Raw genomic sequence first — 19,556 nt, forward strand, 5'->3', positions numbered from 1 at the left:
GTAAGACTCCTTTTCAGGCTGATCATGAGAAGAGGGGTGTCATAAGTTCCTCCCTTGGGATCCCCCTAAAAGAGTAGAGAGCTGATAAAAGTTTCCATATGGATTAGATCCATAGATATTCCTCCCAAGTAGGTGCATGCTCAGCTCAGTATCAACGGGTCGAGAGGTGTAAACTGGTGCCAGAGTCCTCTGAGGGGGCGGCTTATCTCAGGGGCAGACATAGCATTGGTGCAATCTGTACAGCCACACAAGGGCCCAGCAGGTCAGGGGGCCCCATCACCCTAGTAGCTTTCTACTGTCTATTAGATGGCAGGTGAATATTCTGTCTAATGAAGCTAATTACTGGTGACAGATAAAAGGGAGGGCTCCATTCTGAGGTCCTTGAAAATAACGGGCACAAAATTGTCCTTATACAAGGGCTGTCTGTTTCTACAAACTGTGCTGGGGGAAAGTTGGGACAACTCCATCCATATCAGATGGGTCATCTGGCCACACTAAAACCAGTGGGCTCAGAGGATTCATATATGTGTATGGCCTGTAAACAAGCAGCCCATCCATATATTACATGAACAGGTATATATTTCACCAATTGTCTTGCTGGGTAACACTATCCTCAGCAGATTTCAACAACCACTTAAAGACTGAAGACGTGAGGAAATGCCCTATATGTTTTCTTTATATATTCTACCCGCACTCATCTTATATGCTGAATACAAGCTATTCTATATAGTGAATCATCTGTGCCCTTCTATACCTCTCCTATGTAGGTATCCACACTGCAGAAATCACGCTGTGCGAAGAAAAAAAAATGACAGTGGAATTGCTGATCTAGTCGTGGACTTCTGGGCTTTTCTAACCCCCATCGGCACTTTACTATTCTGTAGTGAAAACTTGCTGATGTCAATATGTAGTCATGCATGCAGTCCACAGAAGAAAATGGGACACCGGGGAGAGTAGATGAGAGATCATGTGTTAGAAATATGTATGCAATATGGTCCTCAACACAACGGCTTCAGACCCTGGTAAAATAAGGAGGTCAGGAGCTGCAGGGTTAACGGAGCACATTTTGGCACATTCGTCATACAGGCCTATTTTGCAGTCTTGTTGACAGCTCACGTTCACATCTGAACAAGTCATTTCCATGATAACAAATAACGCCATTCCTGCGATTATCCCGCTATTCTGATGCCAGGCATAAAAGGCAAACAGATCATTAATGCATTTACAGCTTGTCTCACCGTATTCCATTCCTCTGATCAAATGCAGGTATCATTGAGGCAGGATGTTCAGACATTAGAGCCACGAGCAGCTGCAGAACATCATGAATATTCTCATCCTGTAATGCAAGAAGACAGAATCCCAAATGACATGCTTTCTGCTTACATCTACTTCTGCGTAACAGCAATTTCATTTTTTATACGGTAAAGTAGATTTTACAGAGCTGTTTATTTTCAGCTAACCGAGAAGTTGGGAAACATTGGAGCTGATCTGTGGAAACTAGTGCGTATATATATATATATATATATATATATATATATATATATATATATATATATATCTCCCTTGGTGTGCAGAACAATGTTATTGGGGTAGACTGGGCTGAACTGATGCTGCCAAGCCAAACTGGGTAATACTCCATAACACTATATTATTGTATGTCACACCTATGGACAGGAAATCTGGTTATGAAAAAAGAAGACTTTATAGGAATTGATTGTTAAAAGTTTGCCAAAAATTAGGGAAGTGCGTATAATACATGACTAGTCAAGTATGACTCACTCCACTCCAAGACACACCAAGAGACAGGAGAGTATAGGGTGTCTATATGTGTATACAGAAAGGCTCTAGAACGTCTCTTATCAGGTTTATATAACTGATACTAGGTTGACGCTACCACAACCTGTTTATTGTTCTGGTCCATCACAGGATCAGAACAATGTACTGCTGTAACGCTAAAATAGTGATTGCATACAGAGCCTTGCAGACTCCATTGATTATAATGGGTTTGATCAGGTGTCCGGTGGCCGAAAAAGCCGTGCCTATCAGAACAGGAATAATGACATGACATGACCCCTGCTGATCGCTAAAAGAGGGCCCTAATTTTTCAGTCCTCGTGAAGCAGCAAGATAAACTAGCACCCGGCCTCTCCATTCATATTCTATGGGAGACCCAGTGATAGCCAAGCTCTGCACTCCCTATATCCAGAACTCCCATAGAGAATGAATGGAGCTGCATGGCATATGCACAGTTTGCCATTTCATTAGGATTGGGGAACCAGAGCCCCATTCTCGGGATCATGGTGGCCCAGTGGTCAGAACCCCACCTATCAAAATGTTTTCCTCTATCTCATTGGTCACCACCCTTTTGTTCACTGTAAGCTACAGTCAACGTTGGTGGTCAAGAGCCACATTTATCTACAAAAAAGTAGTAAACTTGGAGAAATAAATTGTAGATATTTTACTGTAATTATAGTAGTGGTAGTACTATTCATGAAGTAGGTTCAGACGCATTTTCTATATTGTCAGTATGTGTCATATTGTAACCAGGGATGGTGGCCACAAGCCACATGTGGCTCCGGAGCTATTGCTTGGGGATCACTTTTCTATCCTACCCATGGGGATAGCTTGGTGAAGACCCTCTAAGCCAAGCTGCTCTCACTTGTCTAGCAGGCTGGAAAAATTTGACCTGAAACTAGATGTGACAAAATGCGTCAAGTTGTGCCAAAATGCAACAAAATATATGCCAGAATTCTGTCAGAAATACAATAGTAAATGTGAGCCATTGTAAAGCAGGTCCTACCAGAAGACACACAGTTCCTTTGTCTGCTCAGATTTACAGGCTAGCTTGAACATATGGCTCGTGTACAATTTTCAGAAAGCGTTATAATATTGCCTATTCACAATGTGCCTGTGTCAGACGGCACAAAATATATAATTTGCTGAAACAGTGCCCAGGACTGGACTGACAATTTGGCAAGGCTGGCACCGAAATAAACACTAGAATCTATTTGGGTTGGTGCACAATAAAATGTGCTCAGATGGCTGTCAACAAGGCCAAACACCCCATCCCTCATTACCTTACATTACTACAACTTTATTCACATTTACATTTCTATTATATCCTCAGTGCAACAAAATAAAAAGCAGAATAACAAGTCTATACCCACATATTATAGATGGGCTGGCACAGGTCTGCCCATTACCGCCAGCAATATGAAGAGGCATTCTGGAGTTTAAACCAGCCTGTAGCCTGCTGCCCATTAACCCACTGCAGGCTAGGATGAGTCAGGCTTGGGCTAGAGGGCTAAGCAGTGACTTTCGGCCATGCAAGACGCAAAGGCCTTACTCACACGGTCATCATATGGCCTGTTTCAGACTAATGTGGCTATTAACACACTGTCAAAAAATAGCACATTTCAAATGTCTGGCCACTTTCACGGATCCCTCAATAGACTTAGGCCGGGTTCACACGGAGTATTCTGGCTCGTCATTTGGTACGTAGACGCCGCGGGAGGATTTGCGGGCCATATACACTCCCATTGTTTTCAATGGGAGCCGGTACCGTACACGCGGCGCTATTTTGCAGCCGTGATTTTGCGGCGGACGCAAAATAGCGCCACGTGTACGGTACCGGCTCCCATTGAAAACAATGGGAGCGTATACAGCCCGCAAATCCTCCCGTGGCGTCTACGTATAAGGACCAATAAGTGGTTTAGTGATCTAAATTACCTTCACAGGTTTCCTTTAAAGAGGCTCTATCATTGGGAAAAGCCATGTTTAACTTAGCAGATACTTGCGTCACCTTTAGAAAGGCTATTCCACACCTACCTTTTGTATGTAAATCGCTTCAGTAGTTTTGGAATGACCCCATTTTTATTGATATGCTAAATAGGCTTCATTGTGCACACCAGTAGTCTCAGCGAGCACTGTCTGCGATTCTCTGCTATATGTGTGAGAGATGGGAGATGAGTCCATGATGAAGCCTAATTAGCATATGGCTTAAAACAGGCTCATTCAAAAACTAATGAGGCAACTTACATACAAAAGGTAGGTGTGGAATAACCTTTCTAAAGGCTATGCAAGCATATGATTAGTTAAAAATATAAATTTTTTCCCAATGATGGAGCCCCTTTAAGTCTATCATGGATCCATGAAAATGGATGGCTCATGGACACTATCAGTTTTTCACAGCTGGTTTTTACAGTGTTCATGTGAATGTAGCCTAAGGGGTAATTCACACAACTGTATTTTGTACATAAAACATGTTCCATGCACCGCTTGCATTTCTTGGACTGACCATGGCCTTGTCAATGGAACTCACTGTAACACAGCAAGCTATGATGTAGTGCAATCTCGAATGACCAAATTGCTACTTTTTTTCTGAGCACCACATAATGAGGCCAGGGCTGCAGCTGGGTCAAAATACAGAGAAGCTGAAGAACTTGTTTCCCTTACCTACTCTGCACTTCGTAATGCTCAGGGTAACTGCTGTGTATACGCACAAGCCCTGCGCAAGTCCAACCAAATGAGCTGATCTGTGTTACAGCAGGACAGATTAGTTGTGTACTGCCACTTTATTGAAAATAGAGAGATATTTCCATGAACAAGAGTTAAAGAATATAAATAAAAATTTTGCGGTTTTAAAGATTTTCTCTAATCACCTTAGTGGTGCCAAAATATTTTGTTTTTTTAATCAGTTGCCAATGGATAAGACCTTGAATGCAGGAATTTTGTAAGGTCTGGCATTTCTCAGAAACCCAGCCATGATTTCCTTATCGTGGTTTTTTATGGAGCAATAGTGTCCATCACCGTTTTTGTGTTGCTTTAGAAGAAAATAACTTGTTCCCAGTAGGAAATCCATGACTGGGTGTCTTATGCTAGGTTCACGCTAGTGTTGTCCTGGCCTGTTAGAGGATCAAAAAAACACACAGGCGGACCGAGGTTACACACAGAGCCCGGCCGACTTCATAGGCTATAATGGGATCCACTGGCTGTCCAATGTTCGAAAACTGAAACTGATAGAGGAAAAAGTCCTCATTGTAGGACCTTTTCATCTGCCGGTTTCAGGCGACCATTACAATGGAGTCTCCCTCAAAGTCTCCAGTATAGATGTGAACTTAACTTTACAAGTACAGACCATAGAAAGTTCCCGCGTTTGTGGTTGTAGCCATTGGCAACTTATGAAGATAAAAGACTGCTCCTATTATGATGGTCAGAGAAAATCTCTAAAACTCTTTAAATTATTTATATTCACAAACATGTTTAACTTTTAATTGACTAAAAAATTTACATATTGTTATGTTCATGGGAAAACCACTTTAGTCTCCGCACTGATATCCCCCCACTGTTAGAAGGGCGTTCCTCATAGCTCAGCATCATCGTCTATAGATGAGTACTGTCTTGAAGGAGGGGGGGGAGGAACATTCCTTACAGCCCAGCGATGGCGCTGAGGTATGAGGAATGCCCTTCTGACAGTGGTGAGATATCGGTGCTGAAATTACCGGCATCAATATCTCCAGCACAGGGGCTCATATGAACAGTGCGCTGAATTCTAGTGGTATATAAAACCGCTTATGCATGGTGACATGAAAGGTCCTCTTTAAAAAGATTCTACTACTGCTGGCTCTGCTTCTAACCATATATATCCTGCTGTAGGGTCGGCTAGTGACTTAGGGAGTATACATTATACTGCAATCTTCTATATTGATTGCTGAGGAAATCTAATTTTTTTTAAATCTACATGCAAATGAGCTTTTCGGTGCACCCAGGGAGCGTCCGAGTCTGCTGGAGCACTTGTTTTTGCCTATGGCTTCTATATTTCAGGACCTCTCAATCTTTATGTAAGGGGTGGCACTGCGTGGCGACCATAGGGCAAATTATTCTGACAGACGTGGCCACACCCTTCGTGCACCAAACAGTTTACTTGCTTAGGGATTAAAAGTTGATTTTCTTAGCAGCAAGACTGCACAAAAAAGGTACGTTTATTATGTGTACAGCCCCTACAACAATATATAGGTGGTTTTTGCAGTGCTAAAACCCACTCGGAATTTACCGTAACCCATTTATTTAAACTGTTCTTGGTAGATTTTACAGTCGACCGTATACAAGCAAAGACAGGGATCTTAAGACAGTAACCAAATAATTGGAAAACTGTGCTCAGATGGCACACATAACCTTCATACTTTATATTATTGTCATAAAACTTTCATAATAAACCTGCAGACGAATAAACTGACAATGCAATAATACCGTGCATACCTCATGCATTGTCAGCAGGTAATTTAGAATGCTCTGCAGCTCATCTTCTTTGACCCCTCGATCCTTGCAGAAAAAAAAAAGAAGAAAACAGAATTTTATACACTGTAGGTGACATTTTATGAGACACAGAATAATTCCAGCCTTAATGTTTATCATCGGTGGAATAAGGAACCAGAGAGATGACATTAACAGGCTGTAATATACATGCAGCAGACCCATGCTGTGGGAACACGGCTCAATTTGCAAAGCAAGGTTTTATGGGTTTGTGCCTACTTATACGGTATTAATGATAGATGGCCCAGGCGTCCGCTATAGTAAGGACTTGTATTTTATTCACTGTGATATAATGGCTCATGGACAGCAAATATGAAGGCTTACTATGCGGAACTTATACCCATAACCATATTGGGCTTCTTTTGTCTAACCTTCGGCACACCAGCTGTTGTGAAGCTACAACTCCCAACATGCTCCATTCACTTCCATGGGAGTTCCAAAAATAGCAGCACAAATATGCATGCTGGGAGTTGTAGTTTTACAACAGGTGAAGGTTGCCTACCTCTGGTTTAACCAGTGCAGAAAGGGTCAAACTGAGGCTCTTTAGGCCCACCAGATGAAATTATTCTGGGGGCCCACAATCAAAACAATAGACAATAGTACCCTTTTGCTGGACCATTATTGTGGACCCACCAGAGGATCCTCTTCTACTCTAGTGGGCCATTTGGATAACTTGGGCAGAAGAGATGAAAGCTGACTGGCTGCTACAGCCTCATCGCTACATACATTTTTACATAAGAAGCCCGATAGGAAATTTCTCTAAACTACTGTACTCTACTACATCTCAATCTGTGACTGGTCATCATCTTAAAGAGTGGCTGTCTCAAGTAGTAGAAGTTCTCCAGAGCTGTGTTTAGAATGGAGGCGCCAAACTTTTGGCTCGCAAGTCACTTTCAAATATGCCAGGTGGTGAAGAGCCACATTGGATATAAAGGCTATTAGAGACATGATGGAGTGACTGCCACTGGGATGGATGGTTTTGGGATAGTAATACTATGACATCAATACTATGGCTAGGGTACAATAGTATTTACATTAGTACAATAGTATTTATTGGGGGGCCAAATACTTGAGAGCCACATATGGACACCGAGTTACTGGTTAGGGAAACAATCTTATAGATCCTAGGCAGGACAAAACGCCCAAGAATTTGTTGTCCAACCATCAACCTTCCCTAATATAGGTGTGGGAAGTGCATCAGAATAGGGTGCACAACAGAAAGTTGCTGACCATGAACCAGCATTATAGGAAATTAGGAAAACATTTTAAAGCTTAGGCTACATTCACATATTTTATTATATCAGTTCTGTTCCCATCGAAGGAACAAAAGACCGAAAGGTCTAATAAAGGACACTAATGGAGTCCAACAGATCCCACTGACTATAATGAGGTCTATTGGGTATCCGTTATGGTGTCACATACAAGGCTATTATTGCATTGAACCTGCTAAACTAGCACAATGGCTTACCTTAAGAATGAGTTGCTTTAGGAAAAGCAGCATGAATGCACGCAGGGAAATTATTTCTTTTTGGGAAGGTCTAGCGCCATCTAAAATAGATAAGATTGTAAAAAATAAATGCATTACTATAGATCACCAATTACTGCCCAGAGCTATAAGATGGAAGCAGACTATACACATTATATAAGTTGTATTCCAATCACAAGTTACCTCGTATCCACAGGATTGGGAATAACTAGCTGATCGGTTGACGTCCAACCACTGAGACCCCGCAGTCTGAACAAAGATGGTTGTCGGATGGAGATGGCCAAGCCCTGTACTTTTGTAGAAAGGGGGTTCCTTGTTTTGACTGTAATACCCTTTTAATGTTGGGTGAACCTGCTGATTTCTACAGGACCATCTAACCATGTAATGTATATGCGTATCGCCGCTCATCATTGTTGTAGGATCTGACACATCTGATTCTTTCATTCTCAGGGGAGATACCAGTATTAGTTTTTTTTTGCCTGGCACCCTCTCCCGATTCAAAACACATGTACACCTGGCCAAGCCAAGTGTTCATGTGTATGTTGGAATTGGGAAGAATAACTGATTTTCCACAGCTTGTTCAATGTTTGCACATAGTTGGCAATGGTGACTTGCTTCCTGGTAAGTAATTTTTTCAGGCACAGTCCAATAAATAACCTTATATAGAAATAACCACTGCTACTTGAATGCAATGAAGCGCAGACCACGGCACAATAGGAAATTCACTGATTGGTTAATGGTGAGAATCAACAATCGTTTCCAATATCATCCAACACATACATAGCTATAACTCTGTTTTGCATCACAAGCCGTTGAGGGACTACCTGCAGATGCCACTAGAGGGAGCTGACGGTTGTACATTAACCTCAAGAAGAGGCAGTATGCAATAAACTCAGGAGCTCCCTCTAGGGGTAACTTCAGGAAGTCAGCATCTTATCTTCTACATTTATGTCTATGCAGGTGTTTGGGAGTTCTTGGCGGTATTGTCAGCTCAGCCTCATCCATTTTAATAGGGATAAACAGCAATATAAGACAACACCCATGGACAGGTATGGCACTGTTTCTGTAAGAAAGCAGCAATGTTTTTATAAACCAATAATTCAATGGCTAAAGCTATGACATAAGGACTTGCAGTGAGGTGGGCTAAACCTTCAACGCTGGAAATAAACACATTGCTATCTACAAAGAAAGAATGTGTTTGCTGTTCTATTCAATTCACACATATCAGTTTTCCTTTACACACAGATCTGCATGCTGCCCTAGTAAAGCTCCAGTGCCAGATATATTTAGCACCTGAAAAACATTCAGTCAGCGACCAACCTACTCATGACTAAACAGTGTGTGCGGTGAGATATCCATGTCTGCTTTGTACTTGTGTACCCTGTGTTATCTATACTGCAAGAGATCAATACCATCCGATATACATGTGTTCTTTACACAGCTATAGATCCCTGTGTAATCTCTACTGCAAGAGATCAGTCTGCGATCTATACTGTGAGATATGCATGCATACATTGTACAGCTGTATGATCTATACTGCAAGACATCAAGGTCTGATCTATACTGTGAGATCTGCATATGTTCTTTGTACAGCTATAAATCCCTGTGTGATCCATACTGCAAGAGACCAATGTATGATCTATACCATAAGATTCAATGTGTTGTTTTTAGAGCTATAGATCCCTGTGTAATCCATACTGCAAGAGAACAATGTGTTATCTATCCTACAAGAGATCTATGTGTGGTATATACTTTGAGATTGCCATATGTTCTTTGTACGATGAGAGATCCATGTATGATATATACTGTGAGATCTGTATATGTTCTTTGTATTATGAGAGAGCCATGTGTGCTCTATACTGTGAGATCTCCATATGTTCTTCGTACTACAAGAGATCCATGTGTGATCTATTCCGTGACAGATTTTTGTGTGATCTATACTTGTGTCACATTTATCACCAGATCCAGATCACAACTTCCTAAGTTCCTCCAATAGTAAAATAACATCAGTGACAAACACTGATAGGAAACTGTACTGTAGGATAACATCCCTTGTTTCATATCACTGTTCTATAAAATCCATATAATGTGTACATCGCTTTGCCAAATTTCTCAGCGCTTGGCTGCAGTACAATTTTTTGTTATTCTCTCAGAAGGGCAACCATCTGTCAAGGATGAAGACAAAGAAAATATCTTTTTACAAGAAGCGTGGCAGGGGTATAGCTAACTGAGAGCAGTTGTAACCAGCTCTGGAGCCTAAGGGGGCCGAAAGGATCCGCTGCCTTATATATGACACGTGGTAGGTAAAGCGAGAGAGGGCTTGTTCACAAGGGGAAAGAGGGGGCAGATTTTGACACCGAATCCACGTCATAATCCTCCCCCTCTCAATAGAGGTCTATGTAGACCGCTAGCTTCCTTTTTTCTGTGATCAGTATGTTCCCGCTCGCGGAAAAAAAGAAGCAAACTTCCATTTCTTCAGGTGGATTCCGCGGCTGAGTCAGCCCTGGCGTCCACCTCGCGACAGCACCCTCCGGACTAGGCCCATTCATTTGGGTTTACTCCGGAACTGGAAGCCATGACTGTTGGAAGCCGCGGCAGGCGCATTTTGGTCCTATTCTGACACGGCTTCCCGCATCAAAATCAGGTCCTTAGCCCTTACTAATATCAGTATCAAGAAACGGAAAAATCATAGACAGCTATTTTACATCTATGGCCAGTTTACTCGGCTCGGTGATACATTCTGCAGTCATATATAGGAAGCAGACATTTTACTGGCCCTCTATTTTACCCTTTATCCTCGCACACATCTAAGAGAGTTGCATTTTTAGCCAGATTATCGGAGAAGCTTTACAGTCAATATGCAGTAACCGTGCCTGGGATAATTAAAATAGAGATTGCTTGTAGCCTCCCTCCAGGAGACCAATTTTATGGCCAATTTAACAGGACATACAAATGTCTCTGCAGTAAGGCTTCCTATATCTCCAAATCCCACAAATCAGCTCTAGGGAGCCTTTCTGAGGTCAGCAAAGCATTAAACAAACAAATCTCAAAACTGGCTGGACTTGTAACAAATATGTCAGGGAAAACGAATGCTTTCACCAGAATCAATGATCCGAGCACAACTTCAGTTAATACGTTAGCGCAAAAGGCATCCTCAGGTCTAGAAAGATACATCAGCAAAGGAAAACGTGATATAGACAACCAGGGACGAGGAAAATATCATATTATTATTATAATCCTGTAAGGCGTCATCCAGAAGAAACATTGATGGCCTAATAGTAGGATAGCCCATCAATTATTGGGGCCTAACCATAAGGACACCACTAATCTGTGACCGTTTCATACTGGTATCCTAGCTCAGACCCTTCATTTTGCTGATGGGGGCCTAGGGTTGGGATCGGACCCCAATGAGCAAACATTGGTAGTCTAGCTCCTTTTATACGGGAATATCTTTAGATGTGTACAGTGTGCAATAATAAATCTTCATCTTCTGAACATATTTTTGGTGACCAGTAGGGCTCGGCTTTTTGCAAAGCCTTAAAGGGGTATTCCCACGTCACATACTCACCAGTCTTCACTGCTGTAAAATCTTCTTTCTTCCTGGTTTCTTGCATCATTTGGTGGGTGGGGTTTCACATGCAACCTGCCATTTAGCTCCGCCCCCAAATTAGCGTGTAGCTCAGGCAGCAGCAACTCCATTCTGTGTTACATACAGAGACTGCCTGTCTCTGCCATAATGAACACAATTGAATTAGCTAGCCTGATAACTGGGAGAACAGAAGAAATGAAAGCAGCTCCTCTCCTCTATCTGAGAGCAGGAAGCTAGGTCACGTGGTGTAGACACAGGAATAGCACTTAGCCCCTCCTCCCTCCCCCCTGAGAGCAGCAGACACATCACTTGACTTTTGAGCAGATAAGTCAAGGTCTGTGTCAACAAAGAATTGAATAAAGTAAGATAGTGGACAAACAAAGCAGTTTTGCTGAAGCAGTGTATTTAGGAAAAGTCTTACATCCACATTAACAAGCAGTATAGATAGGATCCTTGTGATGGGACAACCCCTTTAAGTACAATAAATTGGTATATTTTATGTGTCATATCACCTTCTTTACGAGCACCATACTATACTGACATGGTGGCTCAGCGCCTAGAAGAGCTGGAGTCCTACGTTCTACTTAGAAAAGGTGGTGGAGGGAATATTAAAAAGAAGTTCATAGATATCATAGTCCAGTATCCTCAAAACGACTGTGTCAGTCTCCTGAAGTAACTCTTACAGAAGAATTATGACCAACAAGTAAATTCCCCATATCCATAGAATAGGGGACAAATGTCCGATCACTGGGGGACCCAACCAGTGATCAGGAGAACAGGGGGCCCTGGAGTTACGGGACTGATAAAGTGCTGCACTGAAAACCCCAGACTTATCACCGAAAAAGCGGTTGTACAAAACAAGATACAAGCTGCTATACAACTGCTACTTCATGCCGTATAAGAAAAATGTATCTTTGTACCGTATTAGCCAGTGGATATGAAATGTAAAGATTGAGAGTCCTCAGTAGTTTGATACCTTTTTAAGGTTCTGCTTTTCATCATTTGTGTATTTAAAAGAGATGAGCAAACAGTAAAATGTTCGAGGTTCGATATTTGTTTCGAGTAGCCCCTCAATATTTGACTACTCGAATCGAATATCGAACCCTATTATAGTCTATGGGGGGAAAATGCTCGTTTCAGGGGTAGGCAACGTTCGATCAAATTACACTTACCAAGTCCACGAGTGAGGGTCGGGCTGGATCCTCCGAGAAGTCTTCTCCATTCAGCGTCCCCGTGGCATCTTCTGGCTCTGAATTCACTCTGCCAGGCATCGGGCTTGGGCAGAGCCGACTGCGCATGCCCGCACTACAAGCGGACATGCGCAGTCGGCTCTGCCCAGGCCCAATGCCTGGCAGAGTGAATGAAGAGCCGGAAGACGCCGCGGGGAAGCTGCACAGAGAAGACTTCTAAAGGTAGGAGAAGAACCAGCGTTGATTGGCCGACTGTATAGCATTCGGCCAATCAATGCTGGTTCTGCATCGAACTTTTACATTCGAATAGCGAGTGGTACTCGATCGAGTACGAGTATTTTGAATACCGTAGTATTCGATCGAATACCTACTCGATTGAGTACTACTCGCTCATCTCTAGTATCTAACACTGTATTCCTGTATAAATGTGCTTGCCTTCAGTAACTGTATTATACCAGACTGATGAAGGGACCTTATAGCAGTTCCGAAAGCTCGAAATATGTCATCATTTTTTGTTAGCTATTAAAAAGGTATCACTGAGGACTCTCAATCTTTATACTTCATGCCGTCATGTCTGGAGGGTGAAAACAGGACAATATCCTGCAGTGACTTCTTCTGCTTAGATACAAGCCGTGCTTAAAAAAGCAAATACTGCAAATACACTCTCATAACAGGAACAATGGTGGGAATGTCATACAAATGTACCTACAACATTTCCCCAAACACACAAGCAAAACAATTGAATTCTATGAGAAGCATACAGAAGGGCTAGATCAGGTAGACAAGCCGTGAAAAATGACAATATCGTCTTAGTAAACCTACAAACACAGGCCGTATAGAAGGAACATAAAGTATTGAATTTGTATTCACTGGCAATTGCTCCGACGCTGGCGAGCGCGGCCATGCTTACAGCTGAAGAGATTTGTATTTGCTTTTACCCGCAGCCCTGAAATATCCATTTACTTGTAAGGAGAAATGATGTGCGCGTTTGGTTAAATATGTGAGAGCAGTAGATATGAATCCTGCTATTAACATAGGCATTCATCCACATCCGGCAAGTGAATACAGGTAAAGTGATGAAATCCATCTAGGTTGGAAATGCTTAGTGTGAACCTGTCACCCAGGCATGGAGCAAGCCATTTGTGAACCTGAATAAAGTACCTGAAAATATTCTTTAAGAAACATGAATATTAGTTACGGCAGTAATGTCACTTTCAAGACGGAGCAGAATTTCCAAGCTTCAAAGGTAAAAAACAGAATATCACAGTAAGTCATCTTTTTATGGCCGATAGAAGAATGAAAGAAGGGCTATTAAAGTATATAGTGCTGAATAATAAGACCTTACTCTATGTGGACATATACTTTAATATCAGAGGCACAGCTGAAGATGTCGCAGTAGTCACAGTTACGACCATACTATGGCATAGTGCTAGCCCAGCTCAAGTGGCAGCACAGCCGGCAGTGGGGGGTGGTGGACAGGGGGGGCATATTGGGCTAGAAGTAGGATGGTATTGCTATTCCAACAAGCTAAAGTGACCCAAGGCTCCCCAGCTACAGACCCTGGACAAGTCTGTCTCTTATCCTTGAGGCTAATAGTCATTTTGGGTGGTGAGTTTAATAGTCTTTGGGGTCTCATCTTCCTCTTGTTTGATGACAGCTGGACACATATTTGGCAGCGATCTCCACAGTGGACTCCTCTTCTCCCAGTAGGATGTAGAGTTTCCTCTTCTTGTCTGAGATGTGGGCAGAGAGTCTTTGGTAGTAGACGGCTCTCATAGCTGAGTATTTGGTGCAGTGTAGCAGGAAATGGGCCTTGTCTTCTAGTGCCCCTTTGTCGCAGTGTTGGCACATTTTATTTTCTCGTGGCTTGTATGACTGCTTGTGCTGCCCCGTTTAAATTTCTAGGTTGTGGGCACTCAGTCTGTATCGGCTCAGGGTCTGTCTGTGTCCCACCAATGCTACTAACCCCACTGATAGCTTGGTATTGGTGGGTCACAGACCAAGGCAGTGAAAGTTAAGGATTGGCCATGATGGTAGAGAGGTTGCATGATGGTCTGAGCTCAACTACTGCACCAGGCTTATGTGCCTTTGACTAAATCACTGCCAAGGAAAGACGCCAAAAACGGGCCCCTGTGCAAGAATGGTATATGCAATCTTTGTTTTCAATGGTCATGTGATGTGAATGAAATGCCATACATGGGTTCTAATAATAGCAGGGAGCGCCTTTGTTTGTTTTGTTAGTGGTCGTCCCCCTTGCCATTGAATATGGTATGTTCACTGCTATCAAACCAAATGAGACTGAAAGAAACAAGAGCCAAATAAAGGGGTACTCCCTTATGAGACATTTTGGCTTATCCACCATTGAATTATTCCTGAATTTGATGGTCACGTTATCAAGAAGAACAGGGGTTTCAGAAATAGGACCTGCATCTATCAGACTTTGGATAGGTCATTAATGTTGGGGGTTGGATCAGGGCCGGCTCCAGGTTTTTATGGGCCCTTGGGCGACAGAGCCTCAGTGGGCCCCCTTGTAAAGGAGGTGGGGGAGTCGAGACACTGTGCATTGCAGATGAAGCAAGTGACGTCATGCAGGAGTGTGGCGTCACCAACGCCATACCTCCCAATCTTTTAAAGAGTAGCAAGAGGGGCAAAATGTGCGGTGCAAATTTAGCTCCACCCACTTTTATGTTGATTCCACCCATTCTCATTCATTTATCATGTGCTCCCACACAGTATAATCCTCCTACAGTCACCTGTAAATTATATGCCCCCCCTCCATCTCTCCCCCAGTTTCATATACACCCTTCCTCTGCCCCCAGTTTCGTGTCCCCCCTCCATCTCTGTCCCCAGTTTCATCACGTTCTCCCCCTTCATCTGCCCACAGTTTCATGTCCCCCGTCTCTGCCCCAGTGTCATGCCGTTCCCCCCCTCCCCTTCATTTGCCCCTTCAGTTTCATTGGGCCCCCTCAATCTCTGTCCCCAGTTCCATGCCGTTCTCTCCCCACCCCCTCCATCTGCCCCAGTGTCATGCTGTTCTCCCCCCCTCCATCTGCCCCAGTGTCATGCTGTTCCCCCCCCTCCCCTTCATTTGCCCCCCAGTTTCTTTGGGCCCCCTCCATCTCTGTCCCCAGTGTCATGCCGTTCTCTCCCCACCCCCTCCATCTGCCCCAGTGTCATGCTGTTCCCCCCCCCCTCCCCTTCATTTGCCCCCCAGTTTCTTTGGGCCCCCTCCATCTCTGTCCCCAGTTTCATGCCGTTCTCTCCCCACCACCTTCATCTTCCCCAGTGTCATGCCGTTCCCCCCCTCCCCTTCATTTGCCCCCCAGTTTCTTTGGGCCCCCTCCATCTCTGTCCCCAGTTCCATGCCGTTCTCTCCCCACCCCCTCCATCTGCCCCAGTGTCATGCTGTTCCCCCCCCTCCCCTTCATTTGCCCCCCAGTTTCTTTGGGCCCCCTCCATCTCTGTCCCCAGTTTCATGCCGTTCTCTCCCCACCACCTTCATCTTCCCCAGTGTCATGCCGTTCCCCCCTCCCCTTCATTTGCCCCCCAGTTTCATGGGCCCCCTTCATTATGTTTCACCTTAATATGTAATACAAACAAACACTTACACTCACCTTCTATCACTCACCTTCCATCGTTCCCCCGATGCTCCTCTCTCCAGTCACATACGCGATGCAGGAGCTGTGAGATCAGCTCCTGCTTAGCTCCGGCCCGGCTTGCGTGTGTAAGCGTGATGCCATGACGTCATCACGCCTACACACGCAAGCCGGGCTGGAGCTTTAAAGCAGAAGCTGATCTCTCAGCTCCTGCATCGCGTATGTATTCCAGCTCATCGGCGGACGGACGCCGATGAACTGAAATTGTGACAGGCAAGTGCCGGGGGGCCCCCAGAGGCTCTGTGGGCCCCGGCACTTGCCCGACTATGCCGTGCGCTGACGCCGGCCCTGGGTGGGATTACCCCTTCATAGGGATTACACTAAAAAAACTGAACCCCAATCAACTGAATAGGTAATAAGTAACTAATTTCTGGGGGTTTCACCATTGGGACCCTCCCATAATCACAAGATAAAGGGTGTCCTAACTTGAATCACTCGGATATCATGATCCTGAAATTTCAGGATTTGTATGATCAACCCTAGCACGAGCAAAAAGCACATCACTGTCATTCCATGTAAAATCAATGGCTGCTCACAACTAAAAAAGACAGAAGCTTTCTGGTGTCAAGCTGTCAATAAAGATAAAAGATCTCGGAGAACATCCCACGCTTTATTTTATAAAGAATTATAAGACAAATCTTCTCTTTCTACTTCTTTTATGTTAGGTTTTTTTTTTACACTACTTCTGTAGGAGGGAAAGCAAACAACACAACACATTTTGGATTATTATTGCTGTTAAAAGCAACCCGCTATCCCATGAGCATTATAGAACAATGTCGTAGATCTTATTCTCAAAGAAACAACAGCATGTAAGGCAAGACACCAAGAACTGAACAGATGGCACTACTAGCAGATCTTAGATGCTCAGGAAAGACATGGCAGCCTCCACTCTAGAAGATGTATCACAGGGAGATGCAAGGAGAGGGGTTCTCCAGTCTTACTCATCCAGTGTTTCGAAGACATTTTAGGGGCCGCAGTCACACAGATAGATACCTAGTCCACAGAATGACTGATTGTTCAATAAACAGACAAAACGCTTTCCAAGATACTCCGATAGAGAGAATGCCTTGTTTGGTCAACATCTTATCCAACTCCTCTATACACATGCATGCTCCTCTTGACAGGGTAGTCCATGTGTATCGAAAGGAGAGGGAAGAAAGATGCCATATGTCTGACAGAGGTTTATCTTCTCATGAATAAAACCATCAGGCAGTAGGAATCTAACTATCCAATGCTAATGTACCAGCTCTGAGGCAGAAGACATCACCACACTGCTTTTCTTGTGATATATACCCTTTTTTGGATGCGATTGGCACTCATAGTGACGTCTCCCCTCCCAGTACCCGCCCACACTCTCCTAAGCCACAAGCCCCACCTTCTTCCTAGGTCTATAACACTAACCTGGGAGGCGGGGCAGCGAGGTGAGAAGAGGACCGAGAACAGCGGCAGCGCTTCTGTGCAGGTAAGTGTTAGCTACCAGAGATAGTCTAGTCTCCCAGTGTTAGCTACTAGAGATAGCTAGTCTCCCATTAGAATGAAAGGATGCATCCATTCATTCCTATGGGACCTAGCTAACATTGTTAGCTTTTCCCACAATGCTTGGCCAGTAGCAAAGCATTGTGGGAAATAACCTCCGACCTCGATCCCACCTAAAAAGATCGAGATCGGAATTCCGATCGCGATCGTGAAATTTGCTCCATCGCCGATCGGAATCCGATCTTTTCCGATCCCGATCGCTCGACCCTACCTGCGAAGTCACTCTTTTCTTCCTGGAGTCAAGGACATACTAGGAGAGTTGAATATTAGAGTCATGACTCACCCTCCCAAAATTATTGGGTTCAGCTGGAATATACCCAATGTGTACAGGATGCTGCTCAGATGTATGTATGATTGATGGTTCAATGAACTTTATTTATAAAAACTGAAAGAACACTTTTCAAGATGCCACTCACTCCTGATAGGAAAAGAGGAAACGTGACAGAGCCAATGATAGTCAATGAGATCTGTTCGGTCCCATTGTCTTTAACAGATTCTAACAGATATGGATCTATAAGACCACACACTATGACGCCAATGTGAATAGGAAAACTGATGCTTATCCTACTAATATTATATATGTGAAAGTTTGTGTGTTTGGATGTTTGGATGTTCGTGAGTTTGGTTGTTTGTTCCTCAATCACGCTAAAACGCCTGGACGGATTTGCGTGCAATTTTCCACAAACATAGTTTTCCCTTAGGATTGAGTCACAGGCTACTTTTGGTGCCACTAAACAACATGGCTTCCTAGCAGGAGACTCACAAAAGCAGGACTCCTAGCCCCAGCTATAGACTCACACACACTGCCTGGCATTTCCTGCCTCAACCTGCCTGCACACTCCTTACTGTCACCTCAGGAGTAGCCCTCACTCTACTCACTCACATTTAGCTTTCCACTATATAACACATCAGAAATACAACACATCACATTGTCTGTATCACGACATACACAATATAACACATCACATTGTCTGTATCACGACATACACAATATAACACATCACATTGTCTGTATCACGACATACACAATATAACACATCACATTTGCTAGCCCACCAAACTTTTTAAAGCACTTTTACAGTTTCACACGTCTGTGTCCGCCCAATTCTCAAATCACCGCAGACGAAGTCGCGGGTAAAAGCTAGTTACATATAATTTGTTTTTCATATACAGGGCGCAGAGAAGACAACTGAAAGATATTTTACACATCAAACAAAAGACTTACCAAGACCCTTAGGATTAATCCCGCTACTGTCCACAGGATTCACAACCCAGTAGTAATATTTCAGAGTGTGCATTAGCTGTAATACTGTTCCCACCCTACGGATGGTGGTGTATATCGTGGCAGTGCCGATAAACTCAGCTGATAAGTAGGTGTACAGTGAAAGTTGCACCTGGAACACACAACAAAAATGTAAAAAACTGCATCAAATATTCACCGTCTACTATTGAGATATATATATATATATATATATATATATATATATATATATATATATATTTTCTTTTTTTTTTTTTAATTCCTGCTTAAATGTAAAACTGTATTGGATTCCAAAATCTTGATAAAACCGCTGTACATCACCTCGATAGGTTAGGCATGACAATTTTCCCAATTATTTTATAAGAATAAAATTATAAAATGTTACAAAAATGCTGTGAAAAATCATCCCAAAAAGTTAGAAGAGCCTATTTTTGCATTTTTTTCATTCCAAAGCGCTCCAACATATGAGACCATTTTCTATAGGTTACTATTTCCTTATAGCTAGCTTACTGGAACTAGATTGCTAC

At 43.3% G+C, this 19,556-nt stretch overlaps 1 protein-coding gene across 5 annotated transcripts in view; it reads right to left on the reverse strand.

The window, feature by feature from the left end:
• Nucleotides 1-19,556, reverse strand: part of NBEA (neurobeachin) — a 561,077-nt gene that overhangs the window by 348,787 nt on the left and 192,734 nt on the right. For all 5 annotated transcript variants that reach the window (XM_075265948.1, XM_075265946.1, XM_075265944.1 and 2 more), the window contains exons 13-16: nucleotides 18,994-19,162; nucleotides 7,780-7,859; nucleotides 6,258-6,320; nucleotides 1,239-1,336 (exon numbers count right to left, since the gene is read on the reverse strand). In XM_075265948.1, the coding sequence (XP_075122049.1) occupies nucleotides 1,239-1,336; nucleotides 6,258-6,320; nucleotides 7,780-7,859; nucleotides 18,994-19,162 (410 nt within the window). The remainder of the gene's footprint in view (nucleotides 1-1,238; nucleotides 1,337-6,257; nucleotides 6,321-7,779; nucleotides 7,860-18,993; nucleotides 19,163-19,556) is intronic.

Source organism: Leptodactylus fuscus, chromosome 2 (genome assembly GCF_031893055.1).
Source record: "Leptodactylus fuscus isolate aLepFus1 chromosome 2, aLepFus1.hap2, whole genome shotgun sequence".
Lineage (NCBI taxonomy): Eukaryota > Metazoa > Chordata > Amphibia > Anura > Leptodactylidae > Leptodactylus > Leptodactylus fuscus.